General features: G+C 53.6%; 11 protein-coding genes across 11 annotated transcripts; 3 read left to right on the forward strand and 8 right to left on the reverse strand.

The window, feature by feature from the left end:
• Positions 1 to 295: 295 nt before the first annotated feature.
• On the forward strand, positions 296 to 1,261 carry CCOS01_02380 (fic/DOC family protein; the record flags this gene model as incomplete). The annotated part of the gene is made up of 1 exon (XM_060450571.1): positions 296 to 1,261. One exon carries the CDS (start codon positions 296 to 298, stop codon positions 1,259 to 1,261), a length of 966 nt encoding a protein of 321 aa, XP_060319221.1.
• Positions 1,262 to 2,165: 904 nt separating this feature from the next.
• Positions 2,166 to 3,066, forward strand: CCOS01_02381 (cleavage and polyadenylation specificity factor subunit 5; the record flags this gene model as incomplete). The annotated part of the gene is made up of 2 exons (XM_060450572.1): positions 2,166 to 2,703; positions 2,771 to 3,066. The coding sequence occupies 2 exons, from the start codon at positions 2,166 to 2,168 to the stop codon at positions 3,064 to 3,066; spliced, it is 834 nt and encodes a 277-aa protein (XP_060319222.1).
• A 258-nt stretch (positions 3,067 to 3,324) lies between these two features.
• CCOS01_02382 (uncharacterized protein) lies at positions 3,325 to 4,116 on the reverse strand (the record flags this gene model as incomplete). Its single annotated transcript, XM_060450573.1, has 3 exons — positions 3,325 to 3,423; positions 3,484 to 3,546; positions 3,616 to 4,116. 3 exons carry the CDS (start codon positions 4,114 to 4,116, stop codon positions 3,325 to 3,327), a joined length of 663 nt encoding a protein of 220 aa, XP_060319223.1.
• An 828-nt stretch (positions 4,117 to 4,944) lies between these two features.
• CCOS01_02383 (zinc-finger domain-containing protein) lies at positions 4,945 to 5,714 on the reverse strand (the record flags this gene model as incomplete). The annotated part of the gene is made up of 3 exons (XM_060450574.1): positions 4,945 to 5,007; positions 5,089 to 5,256; positions 5,439 to 5,714. 3 exons carry the CDS (start codon positions 5,712 to 5,714, stop codon positions 4,945 to 4,947), a joined length of 507 nt encoding a protein of 168 aa, XP_060319224.1.
• Positions 5,715 to 6,492: 778 nt separating this feature from the next.
• On the reverse strand, positions 6,493 to 11,695 carry CCOS01_02384 (ubiquitin carboxyl-terminal hydrolase; the record flags this gene model as incomplete). The annotated part of the gene is made up of 5 exons (XM_060450575.1): positions 6,493 to 7,295; positions 7,346 to 8,099; positions 8,158 to 8,730; positions 8,784 to 10,858; positions 10,924 to 11,695. Coding segments are annotated over 5 exons (4,977 nt in total), but the record flags the coding sequence as incomplete, so codon positions are not given.
• A 2,536-nt stretch (positions 11,696 to 14,231) lies between these two features.
• On the reverse strand, positions 14,232 to 17,903 carry CCOS01_02385 (peptidase M16 inactive domain-containing protein; the record flags this gene model as incomplete). The annotated part of the gene is made up of 4 exons (XM_060450576.1): positions 14,232 to 14,551; positions 14,608 to 16,243; positions 16,312 to 17,166; positions 17,268 to 17,903. 4 exons carry the CDS (start codon positions 17,901 to 17,903, stop codon positions 14,232 to 14,234), a joined length of 3,447 nt encoding a protein of 1,148 aa, XP_060319226.1.
• A 1,057-nt stretch (positions 17,904 to 18,960) lies between these two features.
• Positions 18,961 to 19,176, forward strand: CCOS01_02386 (uncharacterized protein; the record flags this gene model as incomplete). The annotated part of the gene is made up of 1 exon (XM_060450577.1): positions 18,961 to 19,176. The coding sequence occupies one exon, from the start codon at positions 18,961 to 18,963 to the stop codon at positions 19,174 to 19,176; it is 216 nt and encodes a 71-aa protein (XP_060319227.1).
• Positions 19,177 to 19,375: 199 nt separating this feature from the next.
• On the reverse strand, positions 19,376 to 19,828 carry CCOS01_02387 (uncharacterized protein; the record flags this gene model as incomplete). The annotated part of the gene is made up of 1 exon (XM_060450578.1): positions 19,376 to 19,828. The coding sequence occupies one exon, from the start codon at positions 19,826 to 19,828 to the stop codon at positions 19,376 to 19,378; it is 453 nt and encodes a 150-aa protein (XP_060319228.1).
• Positions 19,829 to 20,841: 1,013 nt separating this feature from the next.
• On the reverse strand, positions 20,842 to 21,081 carry CCOS01_02388 (uncharacterized protein; the record flags this gene model as incomplete). The annotated part of the gene is made up of 1 exon (XM_060450579.1): positions 20,842 to 21,081. The coding sequence occupies one exon, from the start codon at positions 21,079 to 21,081 to the stop codon at positions 20,842 to 20,844; it is 240 nt and encodes a 79-aa protein (XP_060319229.1).
• A 3,698-nt stretch (positions 21,082 to 24,779) lies between these two features.
• On the reverse strand, positions 24,780 to 25,728 carry CCOS01_02389 (uncharacterized protein; the record flags this gene model as incomplete). Its single annotated transcript, XM_060450580.1, has 2 exons — positions 24,780 to 25,220; positions 25,270 to 25,728. The coding sequence occupies 2 exons, from the start codon at positions 25,726 to 25,728 to the stop codon at positions 24,780 to 24,782; spliced, it is 900 nt and encodes a 299-aa protein (XP_060319230.1).
• A 637-nt stretch (positions 25,729 to 26,365) lies between these two features.
• On the reverse strand, positions 26,366 to 27,598 carry CCOS01_02390 (uncharacterized protein; the record flags this gene model as incomplete). Its single annotated transcript, XM_060450581.1, has 1 exon — positions 26,366 to 27,598. The coding sequence occupies one exon, from the start codon at positions 27,596 to 27,598 to the stop codon at positions 26,366 to 26,368; it is 1,233 nt and encodes a 410-aa protein (XP_060319231.1).
• Between the last annotated feature and the right edge of the window lie 141 nt (positions 27,599 to 27,739).

Below are 27,739 nucleotides of genomic sequence, written 5' to 3' on the forward strand. Positions count from 1 at the left end.
ATAGCATTTCACAGATTGACTCACGCTTTTTCTTTCTTTCGGAGATACACTTGCTGACTATTATTTGAAGATCCTCAGTATGTCTTCACCAAAGAAGAAACACAATCGACGCAAGTCTCTTCGCGATCTATTCGGCCTTGAAATCCCCCGAGTGGTTATCCCCTCACCTAATACAAGCCCAATAGAACGAACAATGATGCGCCAACACCTCCACTCCACCATATCAGAAAGAGGCTGGCCGGTGAGATCATCTGGGAATGATAATGATCAGAAAGAGAATTCAGAAACTCTTTCTATGACGATCAGAGCCGATGACGTTTATCTACAATATTCAAGCGACGATAATCCAAAGAAGCTGTTCGAAAAAGCTTCAAACTGGCTTCTAGCAATACAAGAGAATTCAGCAGAGAACGATCATGCAGATACGATACTCAAAGAGACACACGAAGCGATAATTCGTGCTATCTTTGGCTCTAACATGATTGAGAGAGCTGGTCTTGGCTGGGATATCACAGTTCACCTCTGCCGAAAGATCTTCTCCGGCGAAGATGTCACCGACATTTCTGAGCGTACTCCTGAGTACGAAAGCGAATTGCTGGAGATGTATCGAAAAGAAGGCAATCTCAAGGACATGCCGGCGCAATATGTTCTCCGCGGACGAAGAGAAATCATTCAGCACGCGCGCGCTTTTCAATACCTCATACACACATTTGTCGTATTGCGAGAAGATCTCACCGAGGAGATCATCAAAGAAACACATCGAATCCTCACCAAGGGTATCCCAATCGTCCAAGAGGGCATGGATGACGTTGCACCTGAGAAATATGGTGGCATCTATCGGGATGTTGCAGTTGGAGCTGGCTCGACAATGTTCACAGTTCCTCAATTCGTGCCGCGCAAGATGAAAGAGTTCTGCGAGCAACTCAAGGAAGATATCTCACTCGCCGAAACACGAGGCTTCATCGACCCGTTCTCTGTAGCTTCAAAGTACTCACTGGAATTTGTCCAAATTCACCCATTCCTAGATGGCAATGGCAGAACTTGCCGTATGATACTCAATGCAATTCTCTGCAGATATGCAGGTATCATTGTTCCCATCGGCGAGCAAGGAGAAGAGAGGAGCGAGTATATGGCGATAAAGCGAAATGCGAGCGAAAACATGGATGGACATGGCCCATACGCTCTTTTCGTGCTTACCAGAGCCGTTACACGCCTGCGAGAACTGAAGAAGAAGATGGCTGGTAAAGGAAGAAGAAAATGAGCTGTGTGTTCGGGGAGTCTGAAATCCATTTCATGGATTCAGTTAAGCTGGGGGAGCTGGAGTTCTAAGAAGTTATGAGACAGAAAGTTACTGCATCGTTTGAGATGCGCCGACGACTCGGCTTGGGAGGGAAACATTACTCTTAAACACATACCTAGCTGATAATCAGGCTGCCTGAATTCAAAGTTACCTAGTTTTTTCATGTCCTTGAGAAATTGTAAAATGTGAGGCGTGTTACTTTATTCAGGCTACTGACATCTTATTGGTTTATCCAGGTATCCTAAGCAAAAGGAGAGAGACAGCCACGAAGATAGTTGTACCGGTCATGCAAGCAATGCATGATTTCTCACTTGTAACTCGGGATTTAACTAAGGTAGCTTGCCACTGGTACTTGCGATAATATTGGCGGGAGAACACAGTAATATACGCGCCGTATGTACGTAAGGGCAGGGGCTTCATTTCATTTGGCACGGAAGTCCTCCAGAATATGATTGGGATAAAAGTTCCAAATATTCTTGTTGAATAGGCTCGATTCATCAGACATAAGTGGTGGGATAAATGCACGGAGTAATTAACTCATGCTTCGCTGTGCAAAATACTGCAAGGCGTGTCGTCGGAGTTGGGCCGCTTTCCTCGGTGAAGGAGGTCCGGATGGTGGGGCCGGGGTATCAGGGGTTCAGCCCCCACCGCCTTCCCCATTAGCCAGCCCGTGCCTCCTAGTCGAATCGTGGAAGCTCCAACACCTACGTGCTTTAGCTCAGCTTTCCCAGCCCTGTCCAACGCGCCTTCCTTCCCAAGGCCGAACCTGGTTATCAGCTACAAACCTTCCTACAAGCATTTCCCGCCCGCCGCGCGCATCCCACGATACTCACACAAGAACACACACATAGGGACGACAGCCATAATGTCGACAATTACAACCACGGCCCTGCAATCGGGCCACGCGCCCATCATCCCCCTCTCCTTCAACTCAAACCAACCAGACACGATCCGCCTCTACCCGCTCTCCAACTATACCTTCGGCGTCAAGGAGACCCAGCCCGAGGAGGACCCCTCCGTCATCGCCCGCCTCAAGCGCCTCGAGGAGCACTACACCCAGCACGGCATGCGCCGCACCTGCGAGGGCATCCTCGTCTGCCACGAGCACAACCACCCGCACATCCTCATGCTGCAAATCGCAAACGCCTTCTTCAAGCTCCCCGGAGACTACCTCCGCCCCGAGGACGACGAGGTTGAAGGGTTCAAGGCCCGCCTCGATGAGCGCCTCGCCCCCGTCGGCCGCATCGGCGAGGGCGAGGAGCCCGCTGACTGGCAGGTTGGCGACTGCCTGGCCCAGTGGTGGCGGCCCAACTTTGAGACCTTCATGTACCCCTTTGTTCCGGCGCATGTGACTCGGCCAAAGGAATGCAAGAAGCTTTACTTTATCCAGTTGCCCAAGAGCAGTATGTTAATGAAAACCCTTGACAGCAACAGCAGCAACACTTTTTGCTAACCCATGTCCCCCAACAGAGGTGCTTAGCGTCCCCAAGAACATGAAACTCCTCGCAGTCCCCCTCTTCGAGCTCTACGACAACACGGCGAGATACGGCCCCCAGCTCTCGGCGATCCCCCACCTCCTCAGCAGATACAACTTTGAGTTCGTCGACGAGAACGGCAACATCGTCGCTGCTACGCCCGGCGCGAGTGCACCGGAAGGATACGTTCCGAGAACAAAGGTGTTGGCGAGCGGCGACGACACGGACATGCAGGAGGCCAAGGGAGACGAAGAAGAGAACGGCGAGCAGCAGCAGCAGCAGCAGCAGTAAGAGTTGCGGGTCGCGCGAAATGCGGACACAGAAAGGGAGGAAGGGCTTCTCACGAAAAGGGATCAGGGGCGAGGCGTTTTGGCGTAGGTCACAAAAGTGCCATAAGTAGACCGGTAGGACTGTACAACAGGTTTGACGCGATATTTGCGTCGATCGACACCACATAGAATGGTATTCATTGTTTGGAAGTGGGATTGGTGACGTTTTTTTTTTTTTCCATTCCATGTTCTCAGTCTATCTGCATAACACCTAAGAAACTCACGCCTTGGGCTCTCCCTGGATGGTGGCCACCAGGCGGCGCTGGTGCTTGCTGGCCCTGAACTCCAGGTACCAGATTCCTTGCCAGGTTCCGGTAGCCTAGACAATGTAAGTGAGCCGGAAATCCACCATTTCGACTTTTCCTGTGATCAGACTTACCAACTTGCCATCCTTGATCGGGATGGTAACACTCGCGCCAACGAGAGCGCTCTTGATGTGAGCCTGTGTGTGACACATGGTATCAGATCACCACACTGTAGCACCGAAAGATTGAAAAGAAACCAAACTCACCGGCATGTCATCGGGACCCTCGGCGCTGTGACGGTACAGCTCCTGGCCCTTGGGCCCCGCCTCGGGCGCGATGCGGTCCAGCGCGTCGCTCATGTCGGCGCGGACGTCGTCGTCCCAGTTCTCGTTGAGGCTGAGGGCGCAGCTCGTGTGCTGGACAAACAGGTGGAGGATGCCGACCTTGTAGTTCTTGAGCTCCGGGAGGGCGCCGACGATCTCGTCCGTGATGAGGTAGGAGCCGCGCGAGCGGGCGGGTAGGGAGAACTGCTTTTGGAACCAGGAGCCCGTCATGGTTGTTGTAGTTGGTGGGGTATGACGTGGGGGTTTTGAGCTGCTGCTGCTGCTGCTACTTGTTGAGAATGCGTAGCCTAGGGCTGTAAGAGGCAGGTTCCAGAGAAAGTGAAATAGGTTTGGAAAGAGGCAGATAATGATGAAGCAGAGGATGAGTAGGGTCGTCGTCTGTGAGGTTTGGTTACGGTTGGTTTGTGGTGTCGTCGGAGACATTGTGGTCGTGCTTGGAGTGTGGAAAATGATGCGGGCGCCGCGCTGGTCTCCAATCTGGTGGGGCAGGTTTGATGGATAAAGTGAGGTCAGATTACCTTGGGAAAGCAGCAGATTGGACGATTCTGGAGAGAGGCACGGTACTGAACGCAAAAGATGCAGGAAGTAATACTACCATGACTTCGGACCCTTTGGGTTGTTGAGTAAAGCAAACTGTTTGAAAATCATTGTCAACGGTTTCTGATTTTCGTATTGGATTCTGTGTCCCGTCGCCTTATTGGAGTGAATCAATGCCCATGGAAGTTGATGGTGCAGCAAAACATGGTAAAATCCAAGGCGCTTTCTGCAGTGCACCATGACGAGTGTTAAACTGTGTCATGTCGCTGTCCAGCAACCTCTTCTAACGCATCTTTCGTAAACATAACTAGCTCTTGGGACGGCCAAAGAAGGCATGAATCTTGATGACAATCCGCATTGGCCATCTCATCGACGTCCTTCATACGATGCTTGTAAATTCAACAGCGAACGTCCACAGCGTCAAGCCATTTGGACCCCGATGCTTCAGGAGGGCAGTCATTCTACACCTCAGCAACGCCTCAAAATCCGAGACGTCAAAAATCTGCTCATCTTTGAATGAAAATTGTGAAATTGGTTTAACCCGAAGCAACTCTGATCCTGCTATATCTACACAGCCCACGGCTTCCAGCCCGTCGCACAGCACATGGTGTCTAATCGCTCTCTCTTTTCATCCCAAAGCTGGCGATCCCTTGCCGCTATTGCTATTGCCGTTGCCAAACACTCCCGTTCCACCATCCACAGCTATTGCCGGCTCTATGCGAGGGGGTACGAGGTCTCGGGGAGGGATTCGAGGTGCTTGCGGTGGTGCTCGTTGGCCTAGTCGTTGCATCAATTAGCTCCCCCATTGTTCGACTCGTTGCGGTGTACAGATAGCAGGATATGTCGGATCCAACTTACAAAAGGAAGACCGCAGTAGTTGCAGCTCGAAATCTCCGGCTTGTCAGTGTTGATAAAGATTCTAGGGTGACCAGACGGTCCGCCGCCGCCATCGCACGCCACGACGCGGGCGTGAGTCCACCGGACGGGCTCCTTGTGAACGAGCTCCATCGCGGAGTGAGGTTGTGGCTACAAATGTCGTCGAGACACACGTCAGTTCCTGATTCTTGATAGAATTCCCAACCCTCTTCAGCAGCTGAAGCTCCAACAATTGACTCTCCAAGCCATTCGACTCCTCATCCTCCATCGTCCTCACATCTCTTCAACCCTCTCCACTCAGTCCCAGGGGTCGCAGGCGTCGCTTAGCTCACCTGGAGAGCGAAATCAGTCTGCTCAAACCGCGGACCAGTCATGGCCTCGGCGCGGGGCTTTTGGCTGCGCGACCAGACAAGCGACCGGTTCGGCGCCTGTCCGACCGTCTCGGGGACGGTGTTGTCGGCGACCTGGGGCGTCGCGGCCTCGTTCTTCTCGACGACGGCGGGTCTCTCGGTCGTGCGGACCGTCGTCGACACACTAAACGGTCTCGAGGCGACGCGGAGCTGCCGCGACAGGGCGCTCGTCGCTGCTCGTCTGGATGCCGACAACATGGCTTCGGTGTGCTGTGCTCAATTGAGTGGTGGGGATTCGCTTCGGATTCGAGAGCGGCGGTCGTCAATTCGATTCCGGTCCTGGCTTTCAACCTACTCTCGGGTTTCTGGGGATAGCTTGGTGTTCGCGGAACCATTTGATTACACCTGCTGTCATTCGTCGGGAAGAACTGATGCCCCGTCGACCGAGTCGCAGACCCACCCATGGAGCACGGACCTGACGGTCAGTCTGGTAGGTACTGGGCAATCAAGCCAGTACTTTTGAATTTCACTCACACCCAAGTACCCTAGAATACGAATTTGGAGTCGGCCATGCCTGTCAGTGAACAGCTACTCCAAAGCAATATTCTCAAAAACACATGATTTACATGAAGGATACACAGCCAGTTTTGTCAAGGATTTGTCATATCTCTTAAAGCATAACATGATAATCAAAAGTCATACACACGTGCCGTCATGCAACCGATACTCCAATAGAAACCAACGAGGCTATGGAAGACTAGCCTCGTATATGCCAGGGCATGAGGGGGACTCTATCTCTATTTACGCCTCATTGTATCCTTTCTGCTTTTGTTTTGTGTAATGCATCCCTCCTCCCATGAAGCAACCCCCCCCCCCCCCGATACTTGTTCATAGCCACATGGACACATTTGCTGTGCTCGCGTCTTGGTATACGTCCAACCGTCTCTTCATTTCTCCCTGCAAAGCCGAAGCGGGCAACAGGATTCTTCTCGAATTCACAATACGTCGCAATCATCTAGCGATCCATCGGCAAGAACTAGCGTGACCGAGTAGTCTGTCCATGCGCCTCTGCGTCGTCGTCAAGGTGGATCTCGGCTGCCTCTGTGGAAGCGGTATCGTTATCAGCAGCTGGCACAGAGATGACCTCTGCATTGTTCTGACGGGCCCATGCGGCGGTCTGGATCTCTGACAGACCAACCTGAGCGCCAAAGTCGGGCGGCGGAGGCGCCTCATCATGGGCGGTCTCGTAATCTCCCATGGTCTCATCGAACTGCATATCAGTGTCGTTGCCGACTTCGCGCTCGTCTGACGAGTCTGGTTGTGCGTCGTCGCTACCGTAGCCGTCCAGACCAAGGGAGTTGTTGGTTCCATCAGCGGAATCCAAGGAATTCCAGTTCCAGCCCTGCGTAGCTGAGAACGCAGTCGAGTCTCCGTTGTAGTCCGTCATGCCGATGCCCTCATCCTCAATGCTGTTTTGAATGTTCTCGCTACCAACGTTGGTGCTGGAGCTACCCTCATAAGGTGGCAAATCATCCTCTGCACCCAGGTTGGCCGTGGACATTGTGTTACTAGCCAAACCACGATTTCCGCGCGGGTGAGTTGCTTCGGCTCCGATCCCAAGTCTCGACGATCCAGTTAGGGAGGAGCCCCCGACGAGACGTTGATCTTCCCCCGAATCGGTATCCTCTTCATCGTCGTCTTCTCCATCCTTGTCGAACTTGTCGAAGATCTCCTTGAAGCGAGGGCCGCCCAACGGGCCCTCGGACCGACGCCGGTAGAAGAGCAGGTAGGCCGCTCTAGTAACGACGCTCTCAGGCGAAGTCTTGCTGGCCGAGGTATCTGGAAAATGGTGAGTACGAGAAGTCATGTTTTGCAAAGGGTCAACCTACCATTGTAGTTGTACCACTGGCCGTCAACAAAGTTTCGCCCGTAAGCAGTGTAGTGGCCACCGCCGAGACCACCAAAGTGATCGTCGACCGCGATGAGGTCGTAGATCTCTTCCTTGCCCGTCTCCTGGCAGAGGACACGCTTGTGAAGATCGAGACCCTCGATGGGAAAGTCAACCAAAACGTCCAGCTTGTCGCGGCGCCAGCCAGCACTGCTAAACCGCTTCAGGTGGACAACGAGGATGTCTGGCGTCTTCCAGAGATCGAACTTCTTGCTAGCACGTCGATGCTCCTTGCAGCGTGGACAATACCACATGTCCTGCTCAGACAAGACTTCGGCCTTCTCGAACTCATCCAAGCACTCCTCAAGGGTAATGCCCTGCTTCTTGCGAGCCATCCGCGACTTACGCTTCTGTTCCAAGATGGGGTCCTTGAGCTCCTCTGGCTCGGTAAAGGTCTTTGAGCCGCGGTTGTCGTCAGTGTCGCGCAGTGAATCCTTGCCAAAGACCAAGTCCCAAGTTTCCTCGGACCAATCGACGACAATGCCCTCATCCAGACGGACGAGCGGGCCACCGCGAATATCGTCCTCAGGCGATGGTTGAGGCTCAACGTCGACCACGTGGAACGATTGCTCTTTGCTGTTCCGCGAGTCTCTGTTGCGGCGTTTGCCGCCCCTCTTTCCGTAGGTCTTGTTGCCCTTGTTATTCTTTCGGCGAGCTCCACCGACCTTGTGGTTGCCCCTTCCTCGGTTCATCGGCTGGGTAACGTTAGCTTTTGCCGCTTCCTCTGCTGTCGCTCGCCCGGTGATTACATACCTTGATAACGCGAACTGGCTCGTCCTCTTCCGACTCATCCGCCATGCGGGTCTGCTCCTCGACCGACTGCGGTGTGGTCTCTTCGCTGACACTCTCGTGCTCACTATCTGCACCGTTGGTGGAGCCAGGGCTGTTCGAGTCTTCGTTGGGGAGTTCCGGGGCGCGAGAAGACAGGAGACGAAAGTTCTTATTGTCGTCCACCGTATTCCAGCCCACAGGCAACCCATAGTCGTTACTCTCGCCAAAGAAGCTGAGCTCAAACAGGTTCTGGAGGTGAGGCGGAAGGTACTCCTTGGGACTCGCCCACTTCGGGCGGCGAACGTTGAACTGCTTCAGGGTAGGTCGCCGGGTCTGCTGTTGCTCGCCTGCGCCGACAGAAACGTTCACCAAGTCATCCTCGCCTTCTACCGAGTTAGAGACAACCTTACTGTCTCCTGAGGAATCGGCATCTGATTGGGATGTGATGACCATGTCCGCTTCGGTGCTTTCGTCGGTTTCTTCAAACTCGGACCAGGTAGAGAACGTTGCCACCTTTTCCAAAACCTTGCGACGAATGGCATCCTCATTCCGGGACTAGAATGCTGTCAGTTTCACACAAGAGTCGCAAGAATCAGTGTTCAGCTTACCTCCTCAGGCGTAACAACGATGAAGTGAGGGGGTGCTGCAATATCGTCCCCCCTCAATCTGTAAGTGTTGCCCGTCTTCTTGCGGTGAAGAACAGGGACCAGCAAACGCTCAGTGCGTGGGTCAACCCAAGGCTCATCGCTGATCTCTAGCATCGACCTGGGCGTACCCATCTTCTTCTGCTTAGGGGGGTAGTTGGTCGGCGACGATTCCAGCTCATGGAAGGCAGGTATATCGTTGGACTGGATCTCTTCTGAAACCGAGGTGGCATCGGAGTAGACCTTGAAGAACTTGCCCTTGAACTCTTCTGCTCCCATCAACAACTCCACAGGCACACCCGTCTTATCTGAGAGCGCTTTCTTCAACAACTCGATGGCACTGTGCTTCGGGAGCTCAACCTCAAACTTCACAGGCACGTCGTTGAGCGGGTAGAACTTGACAGGCCGGCTCCACATGTCCTCCATGGGCAGCGGCAAAGTCAGGTTGTTGAAGGGGTCGAAAGTGATGCTAATCTTGTCGCACGTCGGGCACTTGAGAGTGGACTTGTACAAGCCAGTGAAGAGGTCTGCGATGACGGAGTCGTCGCGCTTCCGAGTGATATCCCATACCTCCTCAGCCATCTTACGAATGGCCTCCTCGTCACCGATCATGTCGTCTGTCGAGTCCGGCTTCTCAATGTAAGGTTTCTTATGAATACGACTGAGGTCCTCTTGCAGCGCGTCGAGGAGGAAACCGAGGAACTCTTGGGTATCTTGTTGACCCCAGCCTTGGAAGGTGGCGCGAGCACGACCTACTGTGTTCTTGAAGTCGCGGGGACTGACTGCACCTCTCGACTCATTGTAAATCTCCTTGAGAAGTCCACCGTAAGCCATGGCCACCTGTCCTTTGTATCCAAGAGGGTTTCCCTTGTTGAGCTCCTCTTTGTATTTGTCCGTCAAGAAGTATTTTGTCAATTCCTCTACGCTGCGGACGCACTGCAGGGCCGAGTTCATATAGCATGTGTTTCCAAGATTCTGAAGACCTACGGCGCCTAAGCCCCGGCCAGGTTTCTTCTTCTGCTGGGTACGGCCTCTGGTAACGGGTCCTTGAGGAGCAGGGCTGCTTCTTCCACTGCTGGTGGCCTTCAGGCTCGTGGCAGAGCCTCTAGATGCCAGAACCTTGTCATTCTTGCCATTCTTGAAGTAGGTTGAGACCCATGCGTTCTTCGCAATTTCTTCATCAATCACAAGGGTCATGTCTTGCATCAGTCCGTGGACCGAGAGGGGAGAGTTGCCGTTGTAGTTGGGGTTGGTGGTGTGGTCCACCGCAGAGACTACCTGTCGGTCTCCGCCGTTGACCTTTGTGAAGCTAGGCACCTCCACGAGCATACGTTGCCAGGGGCCCGACGAGCTCTCGCCGTCCTTGTCCGGGTTTGGAGAATCGGGCGGTGTGAGGGCAGACCGGGGTGACGACTCTTGCGCCTCGGGCTGTTGAGTAAGCTGCCATACCCGCATCTTACGATCCAGAGGGACACCGGTGAGCTCCTTCAGCTCCTTGTAGAATGGGTGGTAGGGTGTGGTGGCACTCCGGGCCAGGACGAGGGGCTCCTTGCTCTTCAGCTCGTCCTTAATTTTGAAAGGGCTTGCCATGGACCAGAGTCTGTGGATTGTGAAGACGGGCGGGTTCAGCTCAAACATGACGTTCTTTTCGCTCGTCGAGTCGGGCGCCGCGTTGATAGCGCTGCGCACAATGGGCTTCTGTCCCTCACCGACGCCATACCACTCCGAGACGAGCGTCCAGGCGTCTTCCGGGAAGAGCTCGCACTCCTCCATGCCAGTACCAGGCTTCATCCGGACAAAGTCGTCACCGCTGGGCTGGGACAGGACCTCGAGAATGAGATCGGAGTTATCCACAGGGCCTAGCGGCTCGTCTGTCGTCTCTTTCTTGGCAAACTTGGGGTCTCCGCCAAGCGCCAAAGCCTTTTCTACCCATGATCTCGACACAACGTATGCGACATCGCCAATTTTCGGGGGTTCGTCGTTGAAAGCCTTGAGGAGGGTCTGAATGGTCTTGATTTGATCCTCGAGAGGGGGGAGATCTGCCGGAAAACCCTTGGTCAGCGAAAAGCCATCTTTGTATTCTCACAACCGTAGATACTCGTACCCTTGTCATTGGATTTTTTGGATGCTCCCTTCGCAACATTATCGGGCAAGTCGATACTCATGGCCCTAGGCAAGTGTGTATTGGAAGAAGTTGGGGCTGACTCGGCATCCTCGGCTGACTGTTGCTGCTGCTGCTGGTTGGTGGAGGCCATCTCCACGTCCTCCTCCTTCATACTGACATCGGCGTCGGGATCCATGCTGGAGGCTCTTCGTTTCAAGGGAGAGGAGGAACGCTGGTGAGGGTTGGCATCACTGGTCATGATGGCGCGGCGGGAAACGTTGAAGGGAGACCGGCTTCTGGCTGAATGGGACGTCAGCGCAGTGCCAGTCTCTGTGCCAGAAATATCGCCTCCTCGGTCGCTGTCAATGGACAGGTCGGCAACACCACAAGGTGATGAGGCAGCTGTGCTTGAAGCGTACTCGGCAGAGACGTGGGAACCGGTCTGCAGGTGCGCAGGTAGGCTTGATGCTGGGTACGAGTCGCCTCGAAGGTAGGTAGGGGTCGACAGGCCGTCGGTGGAGTGGGCGGCAGAGAAGGAGAAGGCTGGATCGTCGTTTGGCTCGCACGACGGCAGGACGGTGTCGGGAGAAGATGGATTAGATGTGTCGTCGGTGCGCGTCTGATTGCGAGAGATCTTTCTCTTCTTTGAGGAAGACGTGGTGAAGGTGAGCTGCCTGTGCAGCTCCGGAGTGGCAGCGGGGGAAACTTGGGTGCGGTGACAGAGGGCGGGAGAGGGCGTATTGCATGTGTGGTGCAGCCAGATCCAGGACCAGACTCGGGTTCACAAGAGGATCCGGTTCGATTCGAGGCTCAGGCCAGCAGTACTGGACCTCGTGGGGAAGAATCGACGGTACCTCGGGCACTATAATCCTGTGAGGTAAGGTAGGGCAAGCCGCAAAGCCGATGGGGGTGTGCAGGTGCAGGTGCAAGTGCAAGTGCAGTGGCAGGTCCTGTCGGGGAGAAAAGAGAATTGATTACAGCTGAGGACGTCCAGACACAGACAGACGACTGCACTTTTGGGGGTGGGCTGTGGGGTGGAGAGAAGAAAATGGGAGGGTCCGATGGAATGAGATGCAGACAGTGGAAGAGGGTAAGGTGACTCGTGAGGGCAGCGGGCAGCAATTGGATCTGGATCTAATTGCAGCTGGAGGGCAAGAGCTGTGCTGTGTTTTGCTGTGCTGTGCTGTGCCGTGCTGTAAATGCGCTGTGCTGGTCCAGTCTAGGTCGGTGTCCCGGTGTGGGTGTGTAAAGGGAACGTGAGCTGGTGACAGGAGGGTGAACGGATGTGGGTGTGTTTGACTTGGGGCAGATTAGAGATGCCCCAGTCCAATGCCTTCTGTCTCTACTTTATGACCTAAGGAAGGCAAGAGGGATGGGAAAGAGCGAGGAAGAGTGGTAAAAGAGACTAAACGAATTGAACCGAGAGAGAGGTGCGTGGTTTGAAAGGTCCGAGGTGTCACTTAGACAAGTCACAGTCTATCTAGGTACTTGTCCCTACTTTGCATAGCAAGTTTTTACCAACAGAACTGCCATACTGCATATACACAGATACAAAGCAAGCAACGCTGCTGCTTTTATTTCACAAGGTACTTCCTTAGTAGTGCAACATCCATTTCTCTGGGCTGTTGGGGGAGCCTACCTGCCAGTCCAATGCTACAAATACAGTAAAGGCAACAAATTCTGAATGCGGACTTTGGGGTTTTAGTCAGTGCGGGACAGAGACTTGACGCACGAGTTTAGACCATTTCCACCACCCCCAAAGCATCTCAGCTCGCCCCCCCCCCCCCTTCTCTCTCTCTTTTTCTGTTTTCTATATTGGTCTAGGATCGGGGGGTGGCCTGGCCTGACCCGACCCGTGCTGACCTGACGATTGGACGAATGACTTGCCAAGGCATCCAGAATGCGACTGCGGCTTGGAGGCTCTTTCTAGGAGGAAGTGGTGGATGTCATTAGACATATTTCAGTTCCTTCCCTTCGTCTGAATAAATGCTCTCTGTTGGCAAAATCCTGGCCAGCTTCAAGGTACCACCAGCTCAGATTCTTCCTATCACCTAGCTTAGTATCGGCTCTGCTTGCCCTGACCAAGACCAAATGAGATGTCCCGTCTATTTGTATAACTACTCGTAGGGAGTACACAGCCAAGGGCAAAAGAGCAGGATTCCTCATGCCAACTCCAATTCGTCCAAAATGGGACCGAAGAAACCTAACAAAATTTTCGATTCCCCCCACTGAGACTTTCAACACTTTGGGGGGGGGGGGGGAGGAAAAAAGGAAAGAGACGGTCAAGAAACTTCCAGGGAAGGCACATATTCTACATTGGAGAAAGAGGGGACCAGGTATGGTGAGAGGGGCAGAAAGAAAAAGCAGGACAAAAAAAAAAAACCAAGTCTTTTTTCAGATCCCCCCCGATCTTGTGCTCCTTCCTGCAAGTTCAGCCCACCATCCACCCATCCCCACACTCAACTCAACTTCCCGGAGGAAAGGAAGGAATTGACGACCATTGACTGCAACGTCCGTTTTTTGAGAAAAATCAGTTCCACACGAATCTCGAGTCCAAGCGCCTTCAGCCCCCCACCATGCATCCCCATCCCACCTGACGTCAGCTCAACCAGCACCTTCATCGTCTCGGAAAGAGCATACCTCACTGACAGTGATCTGCTGCCCATAGTCCCATACTTTCAGGTAGGCTATGTAAATAGGTACTATCATGCATGAAGTCCAACTTGTTCACCATGTCCTACTACGTATACATACACTCTCATTTTTGATCAACCCAGCCAGAGATACACTCGAGCACTCGCTACTTTCTTGTCCATAGCTGACTCGTGCAGTCTGCTCCTTAAGCAGGGGTCACTCGGTAGTTGCTACCCGGAGTAATCATCACATCCCGTCAAAGTTCCATAGGGATAGCATGCGAGAACTTGACTTTTTCTATTCGACCTCGCTTTCGCCAAAGCTATTTCAGGTAGCAATGGGAGAAGGCAGTCTTCCTTTCCGTTTGTCTATGTGGACAGACGGAACCGGGGGCTTTAAGAGCTATTAGGGTTCTATACTATGTCGTGAAGCCTCATAACATCATGCTCCCTATATTCCATCCATGATTGCCTGTACACCCCGGGACCGAATCCGACAGCTATGTCTCTCCAAACTCTTGTTCGACTGAAGACAACGTGGCGTGACCTGAGTCCGTTGTCTCTCTAGCAAATGCGTCTTAAAAAACAACTACCGAAAGTCTCAACGCCGCCTGTGTGTGTACTTGACCATGTATGCGTGAACATCTTAAACAGACTTCATCCTCTTCTCTCTCCTCACAGCTTGGCATCAGTGTCTTCGTACTCGGTCAAATCCTTGGCAGGTCGCGCACCACTAGTCGCAACAAGGCTGGCTCGGAAACCGCGAACGTCTTCGATGACGACTGGTGGAGAATCACTTGACGGCAGTGACTCTTCTTCTTTACTGACGCCGTTGACCTTGGCCTCGGCACCCTCCTTGGCCGGTGCCGTAGCCTGTGCGCGCAAGTGCACCGAGAGCTTTGCCCGCGTTGCCGATCCGGGCTTGATGTACGTCTGGAAGAACTCCAACATGTCGGCCTTGGTGAGCGTCTTGATATGGGCAGCGTCTTCTTGAGCTGTTGTGATAGCGTCAGCACTTTCCTTATTCCTACATTTATCTTGGGCAACTTACGGAGCTCAAAGTCGTAATATTCACTGGCAATCTGGGCCCAGTGTCTGCTACTCTCCTGGTCCAGATTCTTCAACTTCTCGAGCCTCCGGACAATTAGACTGCGTTTGTGACCCTCAAAGTCTGCCTCAGACATGTTGTCCAACGTGTTGGAGAACAGGTTGAGGAAGGCCTCGATTCTCGATTCAAGGTACTCGGGTGTCCGTTCACTTTGAATGATAAACCTGAAGCCGTACGTGGTAGAGAAGCTTCGAACTCCACTGAAGACGACATAACCGAGCTGCTCCTTCGTTCGCAGCTGGTCAAAGGCTGGCTCGTGAGCCATTTGGTCTAGCAACATCGTCTTGGCTCGTACCATTCTATCGCCCTTGTCGCCGACATAGAGCCAAACTTCGATGCAGTGGTTGACATTGGCCGGATCCTTGAGCGTCTTCTTGTATACGTAGTTCGATCCAGGGGGGATGACCAATGACCGAATCACTGGCCACTGGGGTCGCGGAAGGACGCGAGGCTTCAAGATGGTTTCAATCATGTCGGTGAGCTTGAGAGCGTCCTCCTTGTACAAATTGCCGTGGACATAAGACTCAATGTGGACCTGCGAAAGCATCTGCTTCTTGAACTGCCGGACGTCCTCAGCCGTAATGTTAGGCAGCTCAGCCAGGTATTCCTCCACAACATAATCGCGCTCAGAGTTCAACCACGTTGTGTAGTCAGAGACCTGGCTGAACGGCTGCTGTAGCTCCCAGTTGTTGTATCCACGGTTCAGGCGCTCCTTGATGATGTCGAACCTCTCGTCTCTGATCTTCAGATCCCTGATCGTGATCAAAACCTGCTCCAGGAGTACCGCCAGCTTGTCATTGTACCCGCTTAGGTCAAGGAACAGGCCTCTGGCGTCGAGCGAGACGCTGTACTGCAGGCCTGCAAGCTCGGCATCGTACGAGTACGCCTCCAACGCATCGCGTACCAGATCGGTGAAGAACCTTGCCTTGACAGCATTCTCCGCGGTAGAGTAGATATTGGGGTTGCGACAGCTGATGACCAAGTTGGCCTTGGGCACCCAAAAGGTGTCATCCTTCTTGAACCACGTCCGAGCGAGGCCATCACTTCGGACGACACGCGGCGACAGAGCCGGCTCCTTGACCTCCTTCTTCTCGACCTCGAGCTTCGTGGGGATGAAGTTGTTCTTGTGAGGAAGATGAAGCTCGGAAAGTCTCTCCGACGCAGGGCTTGAGACGGCCTTCTTGATCTCGGCCATGAAGTCCTCGGGGATCTTTTCGTGGCGGTATTCGGTACCGTACCACTTCTCCTTCTGATTCCAGTCACCGGGAAACTTTTGTGACACAATAGTCATACGGAAGTTGTCTGGTCTCAAGCACGCCAAGGCCTTTTCGATCAAACCAGAATCAAACTTCCTCAACCGACTGTATCCGCTAAGTAGCCATTCCCGCGGAAGAGGCTTCTGCATGACAGAGCTGATCTTGCTCGTGAATCGGCTTGCTGGAGTCTTTTGCTTGAATTTGAAGTCGACGTCGGCCATGCCCTTCTGTTCGTCAAAGATCCATTCCTGGGGTGGCGCCTCCTGGAGAAGCGCAACATATTGGAAGAAGACCTTGACAATCTCCTTGTAGTTTTTGAGACCCTGTAACGTACGTCAGCATTCGAAGTGGGGGAGTGTCAAAGCGGTGGTCATCTCATTGCAGGGCTTACCTCCTCTGTCAGGCGAATCTGACAGTCGAAAATACCAGGAGAACCCGGACAGACGGGGTAAGCACCGGCACTCAAGCCATTGGCCCAGCCCTTTTCCTTGACGTAGGCCATGATGCTACCAGGGCCCTCGTGACCGATCAGGTGGCTCACGTAGCGACTGGGTTGCGACTCGTACATCTTTTCCTCGTCGAGGAAAGGGAAGAAGAGGTTCAGCTCGCGAGAGTCCATGACAGGCTTAGCAAAGACTTGCATACCCAGCTCACTCTCGCGGAAGGGCACCTCAGCCTCCCACCTATTGGGCGCTAGGTCCTTGTTGGGAACTCCGGAGAAGAACTCGGCAACCCATGTCTCGAGAACATCCAAAGGCTCTCTTCCCAGAACCACCAACTTCATACGGTTTGCCGAGTAGTGCTTGTCGTGAAACTCCATAAACTTTGCGCGGACATTGACACCCTTGGACTCTGGGTCTTCCTTGAGAACCTCGAGATTGCCGGTCGAGAAGTGGCAAAATGGATGCTTCGGGTTGGAAAGAGACTTCTCCAGCTGGTGGAGTCGCCATTGGTCATTCTGCAGGTTCTTCTTGTTTTCCGAGTCCACCGCGCGCAGCTCACGATCGAGGGTCGACTCGAGGAACAGGGGCTCAATGAAGAATTGCGCAAAGCGATCGAGTGCTCCCTTAAAGGGCGAGGGGTTCTCGGCTGTTGGCTCCTGATCGTTGGCAGGCTTTGCAGAGACGTCGAAGAAGTAGTTAGTCGAGGTTGCGCCAGTGTAAGCGTTGGAGCTGCCCGAGTTGTTGGAGAGGTACTGCGAGTATTCGTTTTCTATGGGAAACTTCTTGGTACCCATGAACAGTAACTGCGCATGCAAGTGTCAGCGTGACGGAGAGCGGAAAAGAGGTTGAGGGTGCGGATAGGGAGATTCTGTGTCTAGGCAGAGTCTCGGGAAGGGGGCCGTACATGTTCGACGGCGTGGGCCATTCCTGGCATTTCCTCCTCGTCGCTGAAGTTTCCAACATTGCAGTCTAGGGCGGCGCTGGCCTTGTCCGTCTCCGGGTCATGTACCAGCAGGGCCTCGAGCTTGTTGGACAACCTCACGACTCGGTAGGTCCGATCGTCGAGGGAGGGGGTCTCGAGGTGATCCGTCACCCGTTCGACGGATTGGGGCCTAGGCTCGCGGTGAGGTATAGCTGAGCCGGCCGGAAGCCCGGCGGCAGCGGTATCGGTGTTGGGCATGGCAACGATCTGCTTGCCGTGATTTATGTGAGATGAGATGGTGGGTTTGCTACTGATGGAGCGGGAGGTTGTATAAGAACGGAACGAGATGGTGGTGTAGGTGGGCGACTTTTCAGAGCAGAAGGTACGGCACGGGGCTGCAGCAAGACGGTTCGGGAGACGACTGCTGATGGCCTGGCACGTTGTGAGAGACAAAAGCTCAGGGCGTGTATGCTTAGTGGGGGAGGAACGCCACTTTTGAAGTAAGAGAGAGAGGGACAGGGACGTGGACGTGGACGCGGACGTGGATGATGTCGGGCGGTTGTGGATTTGTCGCAGGCTCTGGCGCGGGCTCAGGTTGGAGGCTACGGGACGCAACATGCAGCAGATGCAGCCAGGACGGGAGAACTGGAGAAATAGAGAGAGCAAGGTAAGGTGAGTTAGGGCTGAGGGGTAAAATATGCAAACAAGTCGAAAAGAAGAAGAAAGAAGGAAGAAAAAAAGGAGCTGCAAATAGGAGGCGGTATGTAGAGAGTATGTAGGTAAGGTAAGGTACGGATGGATACAAGTCGGTTGGTTTGTTGGTGCGAGTGCGAGTGAGTGAAAAGTGTCAAGACTCAAACCTGGAGGTACAAGTAAGAATACCTTGGGTAACTGAGGTACGCTACCTTGCGTAGGCAACGGAACACAGTCAGTGGAGGTACTTTAGCCGTGGGACCGGGGATGGGGACGGAGTACCTCAGCAGTCAGTTGCAGTCAGTCGCAATCGCAGAGGACCAAAGATGGGAGAGGATGAGGGGAGTTGCGACTGGGGGCGGCCGGGAAGATGCTGGCGGGTTGGCTTGCTGTGCGTGCAGTGTGTGCAGCGCAGATGCAGGCGGGGGGAGCAACGAGAACCTACCTTGAGCAGGTGCAGTGGATGTGCAGCTAAGGTGCAGGGAATCGGAAGGAAAGAGCGGAAACGTTTGGCGCAAGTTGCGCCTTCCAATGACACAGGGCATCCACTGTTAGCACTCGCCGCAACTTACAATGGAACAGCGCTGACCGGTGTGCAGGCTCCCAGGCAGTGACCAGTCAGCAAGACTTCCAGTACTTTCGAGGGTCCAGTCTAGGTACCATAGGTACTTGAGCTGGGGTGGAAGGAGGGGAGGGGGCCCACCGGGGGGAGAAGAAAGCGAGGCGAGATGGGGGAAAGACTCGAAGAAATCTGTCTTTCGAGCTGCTGCTGCTGCTACTGCTACTGCTACTGCTACTGCTACTGCTACAGACGACACCTCACATCTCACTCATCTGACGCGAATGATGCGACGACTCATGCCGACTGGGCAGCGGCGACAAGTGAATGGACAGGCCACAACTACATGCAACAGCAGTTACAACTGACAAGCAAGCAGAACGAGCATCCCCAAGACTGAGCAACACAACCTCAAGGCTCACCATGAAGCACACTACCACTACCAACACCAACACCAATACCACCATCACCGCCGCCACCGGCAATCTCAGATTCAGAACCAAAGAAAGGGACCGTGCCCACTTGCCTGTGGAGACGCAGGGCGACGCCACGACGCTACCGCCGTACGACCCAAGGTACCGACCAGACGGAATTTGGAAGCCATGGACGGAAGCGGACACTCTGCTTGCTGATCTTTGAGTCTGGGCAAACCCGGCAAACCAGCCTACGGTTATACTATGCTGCTCTGCTGGGAAGGTAGCACTCGTCAGTCAGACCTACCTACTTCGCCAGGCAGGTAGGCTTGCGTAAGGTATCATGGCGGCAGTGGCAGCGGCAGCGGCAGTCCATTGTCCAGTGGTTACAGTCACTCACCATCGTCTCCGCTTCCGCCTCCGCCTTACCTTTGGACCTGATATTCGGTTCGCGGTGACGGAACCGCGGTTCTAGCTGGAGAATAGCATGGAAAAGCCGGAGAAGACGGCTCCAGCGGGATCATGTTCACAAGGTGCGACAACCGGGCTGCTGCTGGTGGTGCTACTGGGTTGGCGTTGTTGCAACAAATGTGCTGGGCCCATTTTTTGCTACAGCTGAATGATTTGATAACATGATGTTGATGACGGCTCGTTGATGGAGACTGCGGAAGACCCGAAGGTGTGGGCTGCCGTCTCTGAAACATCCGCCTACTGCCGTTCCCGTTCCGTCTACCACTGTCGAGGTATCCAAGGTGCGAAGATGGGCGGGCAAGGCGGGATCTTTGGAAAGCTGGAATGTTCTGAGCCCATTGCCCTAGGAACGTATCCGTAATCAATGCCGCTCGCAAAGCTGACGCAAAGCCCCTGCTTGATCCCATGGCCTAATCGCATTCCTCCTGGAGTCGGGCGCGGGATGTGCTCAGGTTCAGCTGTACCAGTAGCTGGCTGTGAAGCATGACATCTGATATATGTGTCAGACCTATTGTCGGGCCTTTGACTTACATCCCCGTCATCTGCCCTCTTGGCAGCAAAAAGACGACAAATACGAGAGTCATTTCAGACAAGAGATCAACATGGACGCGTCCAGTTGGAACTGTTCCTGAGTAGGAAGCCGTGAAAGCCTCAATTCCATCACACCCTCCCTCTTGGGGTATTATGGCCTTGTCGCTGGGTTACCCCAGCCGCCTATGGCTCCACGTGGGAAAAGAGGCGGTTGTCAGGTCCCTTTGAAACGAGGCACACACAGTTGTTCGGCGAGAAAAGCCAGCGCAGCTGATTAATGGCACACAAGGAGCCAGCAACCCGGTGCTATATGAGCCGCATCTTAATTTTAGAGGTTGGAGGGTGGAAAAGACACAAACATCGGTCTCCATATCCGTACACCAGAATGTAGGATGCAACTACTAGGCCCAGTGCAGCTACTGCGCAAAGGCCCGGTAGTCAGTCCCCTAACCCCCTGGTGCCCAGGCTGCAAAGCAATGTCGCCGTCTTTGGGTTGCAGGACGGCAAAGTCTTGCGTCGGTCATCGGGTGGCTTGCTTCCAATGATTTCGCGTCTTATCCCTCTTTCACCTACCCAACTACGGTAGGGCAAGCGTGGCCATCCCAATTTCGCCGCGGGTCTTTGGCGGTGGTGGGATCATTTGATATCGAAACCGAATGATATCGACAATCCCTTGGGGGTATCTTTTGGGCCTGTGGACGCGGGGCGGCGGGAGCGGACCGGCCTGGGGAAATAAGGGACGGGCGGCGACAAGGGGGACCTTTGAGCTGCCGCGGCGCCGCGGTCACCGGTGTAACTATCGAGCAATGCTGTACGGATACAGGGGTCATTTTTGGGTTATTCGTTCCAGCATGCCGACCACCGCCCTCTCGGTATTGACTGGTTGCTGTTACGAATACTGCTGCTCGCCTCGTTGAGGTTGTCTTCTGTTGGGGGTCACTTGATGATCTTGCTCTCGCTCTACCGTGGTTCGCCGAAGGCTTCTTCTGCAGAAGAAGCAATGGGCGCGGGTGGTAAACTCGGGCTGGCCCGCTGTCTCTGGTAATTTCCCCTGATAATCTGTTCTCGCCCTGCGGTCGATTTCGTTCTTTCTTGTTCTCGATCCCACCCTCCTCGGCCAAGGTGCCATTCGGATGTCGACCGTTGCGCGGGATGGGAAAGTTGATGCTCAAATGCAAGAATACGTGGCGATGTTAGGGGTACAGATTGTCCGGCCGGGCTGCGGAGTACTCCTCGAAAGCCTCGCAAAAGGGACCATGGTCCATGTTTCTGAGGTTCTCCCTTCCCCTGTTAAATCCCGTCAGCCCCAGTTGGGTTTGTTGGCTGATGAGCAAAGATCAAGGGCAAGACGGTGACAAGGGAAACAGAGCCCCTGTGCCCGTAGTCGGATGTAGCAGTTTTCGGGTGCCAATCGCCGAAGAAGAAAAACTGGCGAGACAGGCGGACAGGGGGTGGGCATGCGAATGTTTCGCCGTTCGGGGAGAAAACATACAACCCCCCTTGTCTTGCGTCTTTCCCGGCAATCTGGTTGCGTTTTTGGGTTCCCAGGGCCGTCAGCACCGTTCGGAGTACTGCTAAACACCTAGGAAAGCTCAGACTTGCTTGGCTCGCGGCGATGTCAACTTGAAAGTACTAGAGCCCGAACAACGTCGAGATAAGCAAAACTGCGCGGGTTGTAAGCAACTTGCAAAGTAGTCAGTCCAGCTCGTCGGTTTATCCTTCCATCAGGGGTGCAATTTGGATACAGACCCGAGTGAAAGAGGGGTCGTCGGCAACTTACAGTCATGGTTCAAGATCCCATGTTCCATACCCATGAAGCTCCAAACTTGGATCGCCAGGACTGTTTGTTGGGAATACTCAAGCCAGTATCGTGTAATACTGCTGTCAGCACCACCTAGGTCAACGTGATATTCCTCGTCAACCCAATCGCCCACACCAGGCAAGGGCCCACCGTGGAAAACCATACCAGTATCCTGCGGACATTGTGCATGGATGGAGCCATCGTGGTGGTGTGGTGCTGCTGTTCGCATTGGACGAACCTAGTCTGCCACACTATCTTGCTCACATGCTTCTTAGGATACATAAGAGGCGATCGCCTGGATCTATTGGTATGACAATCCACAATCACTCACATCTCGACTGGAGCAACAGATACCAGCACACGTGTGCCATGAGAGCCTTGACAGATTAGTGAGCATTCGCAATGCAGCCTCAAACTGTGGGCGGCGATTCGGATTCGATCCGCCTGGCGGGATGCCATGCCGCTCCCATGCATGGCCGACTGGATTTCTCGGCATACCTGTAGTCGTTCTGGCCGGTTTTGACAGACAGCAGACATGGCGTTGATTGTTGATCTTATATCGACCCTACAGCCTCCCCACCTGCATCTTTGTAGGGAATCTGAACTTTACGGGTATCCTGATCGCGCAACCCACATTCCGTGTTGATACCGACACGTTAATATGGGATGATCAAAACAGAAGCTGTAAGTATTCGTACTGTGCAGGTTCAATAATCTTCCCGGTGCCTCAAGCAAGCGATCCGCGGGTGGCCAAACAAGCTGTGTTCAGAAATCCACAGAAGTCGAAACTGCATACCATCCATGATCAGTGTCCGCTAACAGAAACAGACCATGTAACCATGGCCCCGCCCTCGCTTCCACGAGGTAGTCTTCCACAGCTGTGCTGACCATCAAACCTTATGGGCGCCAATGACTTTGAGATCCCCCGATTCCATAACCGATTCGTTGCACTTCTCCGGATAACAGGAAAGGCGAGCTGAGCGAACTGGCGGGCGTCGGACGTAACTCCGAGGGCAGTCGATTCGACCAAGCCGTCTATTGTTTCTCGGTACGGATACTCAAGTGCGCGAGTACATCTTCTGGTCCGTCGTTCTGGATCGGCGAGTCATTCCGTCTTCCCGGGCGCCCACTTTGGGTATTTGTTGAACCCGCAACGAGCACGACCCGGCTTGTCCCTCTTGCAGACCGCCGCCCGTCAATAACTGACCGCTGCTGAACCATGTCACCTTTTACTCCTCTCCTCACGTCTGACGTTGAGTCCCTCTTCTCAACCCCTCTTCACTGCGAAAATAATAATGCCCGGTCGCCTAGTTCCCAAGCAAGTGTGCGGCTGCGCTATCCACAATAGGGAGATACGGCCGTCCCTTGTCCAGGTCTGACGATATTCCACACATTCGGACCTAGGTACCTAGGTACCTTGCGGGGATGTTGGACTACCATCATCGCCCTCTAAGCCCGGCCTGTCATGACGATCGCGACTCGAACTTGGTTTCGCAAAGGTGAACAGTTATGAACGAATTTAAGGAACCTCGAGCAGAGCCGATTCGAGGTTTGTAGTTCAAAATACGGAGAGCTGCAGCCGCTGCTATAACCAGAGTGGTTGGTTGACAAGCGACTGCGTCCGGGTGTTCTACATCAAGTCAAAATTGAACGGCATTGGGCCAAAAGAAACCTCCCTCCTCTCGCCGTTGTCCCTCTCAAAGTGGCAACCCTAAAAAGGCCGAGTTGATAGCCCTGGCTATGATAACGGTCGTTAACTGCAACCTGGATGCAACCTGTACTAAGGTTTCCGCCGTTTCAGTGGCACTTGACCATCGAGCTGATTTGCCGATCAAGATCCTTTGCATCGGTTTAGCATCAAGTAGATGTATATTTCCAAGCCGTGGTTGTCCATATGCAGCGACAGTGTTTTCCATACTTTGCGATGGGGATTACCATTCGACACCAATGTTACGAAAATGGCTCCTGGGGACTCGAGCGTTGACTTTTTGCGACGATCAGCGTGTCCATAACACGATAATGGCTCTCAAGGAGGGTCGCAGCTATGGCTGGGTCACCAGCGGCATATCCTTGGAGTACCCTACACAGCAGATGTAAGCTTGTTTATGCGATAATAACATGATCCCGCTATCCCTTAGTACATGAGATTCGGTAGAGAAGAGATGGAGAGTTTTTGCGGGCGAAAGCATGTCACCCCACCATCCAAAGTTCGAGTGTCCCGGGGCGCCGGCTGGTAACCCCCCAGAGTTCCCGCTGTGCCGTTTTGGGTGAGCCGCTTTGTACCACGTAGGAGATCGACATCTCACACGCGGGCTTCTTTCCCGTGTCCGAGGAGGCTAAGAAACGAAAGGTCGGCCGATGCATTAGATTCTCATCGAGATGTAGGAAAACGTGTCGACAGGGCTTCTGTTCGCCTCATCATCGGCAGTTGTGGTTGTTTTGCCCGGCTGCCATCCCCAAAAAGACGATTGACGAAGGGGGCAGATTGTGTTCCAAGCCGGGCAAACGCGCCTGTTCCGCGGACCTTGATTTCTTGTCAGTATATGTGCAGACGGTAAGGCAGCTGTGTGTAGCCTGGTGCCTGGCTCTGGAGACAGCTCATGCCGTCTATCATTCAAGTTGATCAGCTTCTGAAGCTCAAGACGTTTAGATCAAACAGACCGAGCCAGTTCGTTGGCACCAAGGCCATTGTTCGGCCATATTCCATGCGCGAAAACAGGAGATTGGGTTGGTGGTCATTTCTTTTCCATTCAGGTTGCCGGTCCATGTCGGGCTTTCGGAGCCCGGCGCGGGAGGCAGTGCGTATCTACGTGTTGCATTGATCGAATGTCCGCTCAGCAGGATTCTTCTGTCAATCCCATAACCCATTTCCTCCGTGATCTCTCGCAAGGCGAGAGCCCGCTGTGGGATCGACAAAAAATTTGCTCCTATTTCGCGAAGCCGGAATAGAAGAACCGGTCAGCAAGCCAAATCCGGGCACGAGGGGTATCTTGAAAATAAAAAAGCACGCTTGGTAAGACAGACGTTCATCGTGATCTATCAAACGACTTCCGCTTGCCTCCTCGTCGCTGTGGGCAGTCGGCGGCCCTGTGCCCAGGCTTGTTGCAGTTGTGGCAGTTGAAGGGCGCGTTCGGTTTTCCTGCTCCGGAGAAGCCGCCTGTAGCACCGCCGGAGATAGATGCCAGCTTATTTAATTTGACTTCCTTCTTCATTCTCTTCTCCCGGAATTCCTTGGCCTTCATAGACTCGCTTGATTTCTTCGCTTGTAGATTGACCCTTGTGCGCCCCTGGCCGCCAGACGCGAGGCCTTTTACGGCTTTCGGGGGTGTTTTTATCGATGCATCTTCGTCGCTGGAGGAGGCTTCATCTTCGTCACTGGATCCATTACCGGAGTCGTCGGAATCGCTAGAGCCCTCGGAGTCGCTCGACTCGGGCTTCGTCTTTTTGGGTGTCTCCTTCTTGGCATCCTGACATGAGTTAGCTAGGTTATTGCAAGACCTATGGTTTTGGCATTACCTTAGTAGCCTTCTTTCTGTTGCTTTCAATTTTCATCCTCCCAACCTGTGCAGTGGCAGTGGCTGCGGCTTCCTCCTCTCCATCGGCAACATCGATATCCGCGTATCCTACATAAACAATGCTCGGCGGCGCATTCTCTGTCTCGGTGGACTTGCCCCAAGCACCATCAAGAACCCAGTGCGTGTCTGCAAGCTCTGCTCTAGACGCCTCTAATGCCGACAAGCGCTTAGCTTCTTGTTGCTTCAGAGCCGCCTGAACGGCTGTTTGATCGAAGGAGTGAAAGTCGCCGGTGAGGGGCGAGTTTTGGAACTTGCGCCGCTTAGATGAAGGCTCTTCGGGAGAAGGTTCCGGCGTAGCATCCGAGGCAGCAGCTCTTTGCATGAACTTCATCGTCAACAGACGAGAGGATATACCTCTACCCGGAGGTGTTTCGGGGACCATGTTGGTGCTCGGCGGCATTATGGCAATCTGACTCGGAGTTCGCTAAGATTAGTTGGGATACAAATGAGTATAATGTGACAATTTTAATTGTTCAACGAGTATTAGAGTCCAATGATCGTGCTTCTGGGCTGTGTCGGGAGTCAAGAGTAGTATGATGAAGTCAGGTTGGGCTGTGGTACGCAAAAGTTGGAAAGAACCAAAATTCTGGTATTCTGCCGTGGTACATGCAAATGCGCGGCCACACCGCCCGCATCACACGTCTGGTCCGTGCACATAACTTCATGGGACCCCGCCGTGCCTGCTTCAACTTTCTCAAGTACGAACATATAAACCGAAAGTAAGGCAGTTGAGATTCTTTGAACCTTCCTCAGAGAATTCTCGCTGTCTTGGCCTCACGTCTCTGATTCTCACTACTGGATTTTGCTCTTATTACATCCCTTATCCTGCTATTCTCATATCTTGGACGCTTGCTCTCGCTGTTGTTCTCTCAATCTGCCAAGTCTCTCTGAGGTCACCTCAAAACACTCTGGTAAATCGGTATCCCGCCATGTTCCACCCAGTATCATCTTTGCAAGGCCCGACGCACACGTAAAGATTCTCGCCATCCCTATGGAACCATACATTCAGAGATTGGGCATTTTACGGGAACGATTGATCACTCACCATGTCCATTGAAGCCGGCACAAACCCATTGTCCTGGGGAGCCATCAACCCTCCCGATAAAAGGCACCATGTCGGGCGTCATGCCAATGATACCTGTCCATGTGTGCTGGAGTCCCTCACCGTGGCGCAACTTCTCTGGCCTACATTCTGGTAGACAGTCTTGGAAGTTGGCAACGGCATCATCGCGAATTTCCGTGCTAAACTCGCTGTCGTCGGCCGTCTGTCTTTCCGCATACGCCGCTTGACTGACTTTGGGGCTTGCCGAGGCGGACCCGAGGATGATGATGCCGTCTGAACGGCGTTGATTGACCGAGTAGAACCAACGCAGGCCCCTACGCAGGGAGATGGTGCTCTGCAGCACCTTGCTGCCGGTGAGAGCCACAGGTGGTACGAAAGCATGGGCCTGCGCGCGCTCTGGTGTGACGAGGGACGACAGCTGCGGCAGCAAATGTGGTGCGAAGGCATTGGTGCAGTGAATGACTGTTGGCGTCGTTACAGTACCTCGTGGCGTATTGACATCCCAGAGAATCTGCTCTGCGCCAGATGATGATGGTGTCACCGAGATTGCTGGGCAATGGGTCAGGAACTGCACGCCTTTGCCAATACATTGGGCCAGGAGCCATTGGGCCAGTTTGGCAGGATGGCCAGAACCTGCTGGCCATTCGTAGGCGCATAGAGCTTGCGGGACGCCTGTTTTTTCTCGAGCTTCCGCGGCAGGGTAAAACTTGATGTGAGAAACGTCGCCGCCAGCACTCTGGTATGCCTCGAAGCTCTTGGCATTATGGTCTGCAAATTCCTGAGTCAGGCAAACGTCAAAGGTGGTCGTCGGGACAAAATCGAACGGCACGTTGTGCTTCTTTACGAAGTTGTCGACTGCAAGAAACACGGTCCTCTCATTGGCGATAATCTTCAGGGCCTGCTCCTCGCCGTGGAATGATTTGTAGGCTGTGAAACCGCGAAAGGCGTCTGGTCGAATATGTCCTGCGTTGCGAGAGCTGGCGCCGCCGGCTGCTTCCCTTGCTTCCAGTATGACGATGTCTGGTCCTGTTACACCACCCTCGACCAACTTAAAGGCTGTTAGTGCGCCGGAGATTCCTGAGCCGATAATGACGTATTTCGCGGTTCTCGATACGAGAGCTTCATCGTTGTAATTGAGGTAAGGGTATGACCTGGTCGTCTGTTGCCAGAACGATAGGCACGGATTGGTAACGGGAAGGCCAGTCATCATGAGTTGACTCTTTAGGGTAAGCAATTGTGGTTGACTTTGTCGAGCATACATCGATACCCGCGTATGGAACACCTCGCCTTATTAAGATGAGTTCATCGTGAGCGGACAGCCTCCACTGATGCTTAGACACTCTCTTTC

This window comes from Colletotrichum costaricense, assembly GCF_030867565.1.
Source record: "Colletotrichum costaricense strain IMI 309622 chromosome Unknown Scaffold_2.1, whole genome shotgun sequence".
Taxonomy (NCBI): Eukaryota; Fungi; Ascomycota; class Sordariomycetes; order Glomerellales; family Glomerellaceae; genus Colletotrichum; species Colletotrichum costaricense.